At 42.7% G+C, this 1,410-nt stretch overlaps 1 protein-coding gene across 1 annotated transcript in view; it reads right to left on the bottom strand.

The window, feature by feature from the left end:
* The window catches only part of LOC310770862 (rano class II histocompatibility antigen, B alpha chain-like), a 2,473-nt gene continuing 1,063 nt past the window's right edge, over window positions 1-1,410 (bottom strand). The window contains exons 3-4 of the mRNA XM_083663567.1: window positions 845-1,126; window positions 1-739 (exon numbers count right to left, since the gene is read on the bottom strand). Coding sequence (XP_083519693.1) covers window positions 618-739; window positions 845-1,126 — 404 coding nt within the window. The 3' untranslated portion in view covers window positions 1-617. The remainder of the gene's footprint in view (window positions 740-844; window positions 1,127-1,410) is intronic.

The following is a 1,410-nucleotide window of genomic DNA, read 5'->3' as shown; positions in this document are numbered from 1 at the left end:
AGTACAAGTATCACGTGTGAAATTATTGTGCTGTAGACTCCGTTACAACATGAATGAAAAATGAAAGTGCCTGAAATAAAATAATCACCAACATATGAGTGTGCGAGGCAGCGAAACATGCTAGAAATGAGCACACAATATTTCTAGCATAATGTAATATAACAAAAGTATGTAGGCTAAAATAGGCTACTCAGGGTGCGTTCATAAATTCAATCTGATGCTCTAAACATCTGTCTTCTAGACTGAAATGAGAGGGCGGCTGTTCAAAGAAATTCAATGCTTTATGAATGGTCCAGTTTGAGTGCACTCTGGTGCTTGGAGGGACTGTTTACAAATGCACCCATAATAAAAGCAGTGATTGACTAGTCCAAATGCCACAATATAGAAAGCTTTGTAATTTCAAAGTTAAACAGTGAAAATGTAAATATTTATTACTGAAAAGAACATACAGATAAAAAGTTTAATTGATTTGTTTGTGTGAAAGTTAACATGTGAGGTGAATCAGTACAGATCCACACAGCAGACAGAAGCAGTATAAAACCAGTATGACAGAAAGCAGTCTGTTAACTCCTGCAGCTCCTTCAGTCTCACATCATCAATAACTGATCAATAACTGATCAGTTGCATTCGATTCCTTTGATGAGGAAGAAAGTTCCTGTGGCCACGCCCAGCAGAGCCACGGTCAGACCCAGTCCACAAAACACCGCAGGTCCGATCCCCGGCTGCTCCTTCTCCACATCTGAGGAGGAACCAAACACACACAGGAAGACAGCGTCACAGCTATAGATTTGGTTGGTGTTAGCTAACTGCAGTTTTGGTTAGCTAACAGATAAAGGTGCCTCACCCCAGATCCGGGTCAGCGGCTGGCTCAAGGCTTGGTGCTCCACAGAACAGCTGTAGATGTCTCCAAGCTGTGGGATGAAGCTCAGCCTGGCGACCTGGCTGAAGGTGCCATCTTTGTTGGGGTAGGGGACGTTGAGGCTGGTTCCTTCAGTCACGTTCACATCGTTCCTGGTCCAGTAGACCTTGACGGGAGCAGGGTAGAACCCAGTCACATGGGCGATGAGGTGGTTCTCCACTCCCAGTTCCACATCATCGCTGGTGTAGATGAAGCTGTGAGGAGCATCTAAAACAATACAATATCATGTAAATCTCTGCACAATTCATACTGATATCACTTTTCATGTCTTAGTAGCATTAAATATGTTTTCTGAGTTCTGTCAAAAGACTTTTACTTACTTAGTTATAACCCTGTATGTATGTGATGGATGCTTGCTAATATTGTTGTATGGCCTGTATGAGATTAAACCCTTTGATTTCAGGGAAAACAGATGTTTTATCCAGGTGAGTGTGTGTGTGTGTGTGTGTGTGTGTGTGTGTGTGTGTGTGTGTGTGTGTGTGTGTGTGTGT

This window comes from Poromitra crassiceps, assembly GCF_964638095.1.
Source record: "Poromitra crassiceps genome assembly, contig: HAP1_SCAFFOLD_248, whole genome shotgun sequence".
NCBI classification, from domain to species: domain Eukaryota; kingdom Metazoa; phylum Chordata; class Actinopteri; order Beryciformes; family Melamphaidae; genus Poromitra; species Poromitra crassiceps.
The sequence above is the reverse complement of the archived record's forward strand: the minus strand, read 5'-3'. Positions and strand labels throughout refer to the sequence as shown.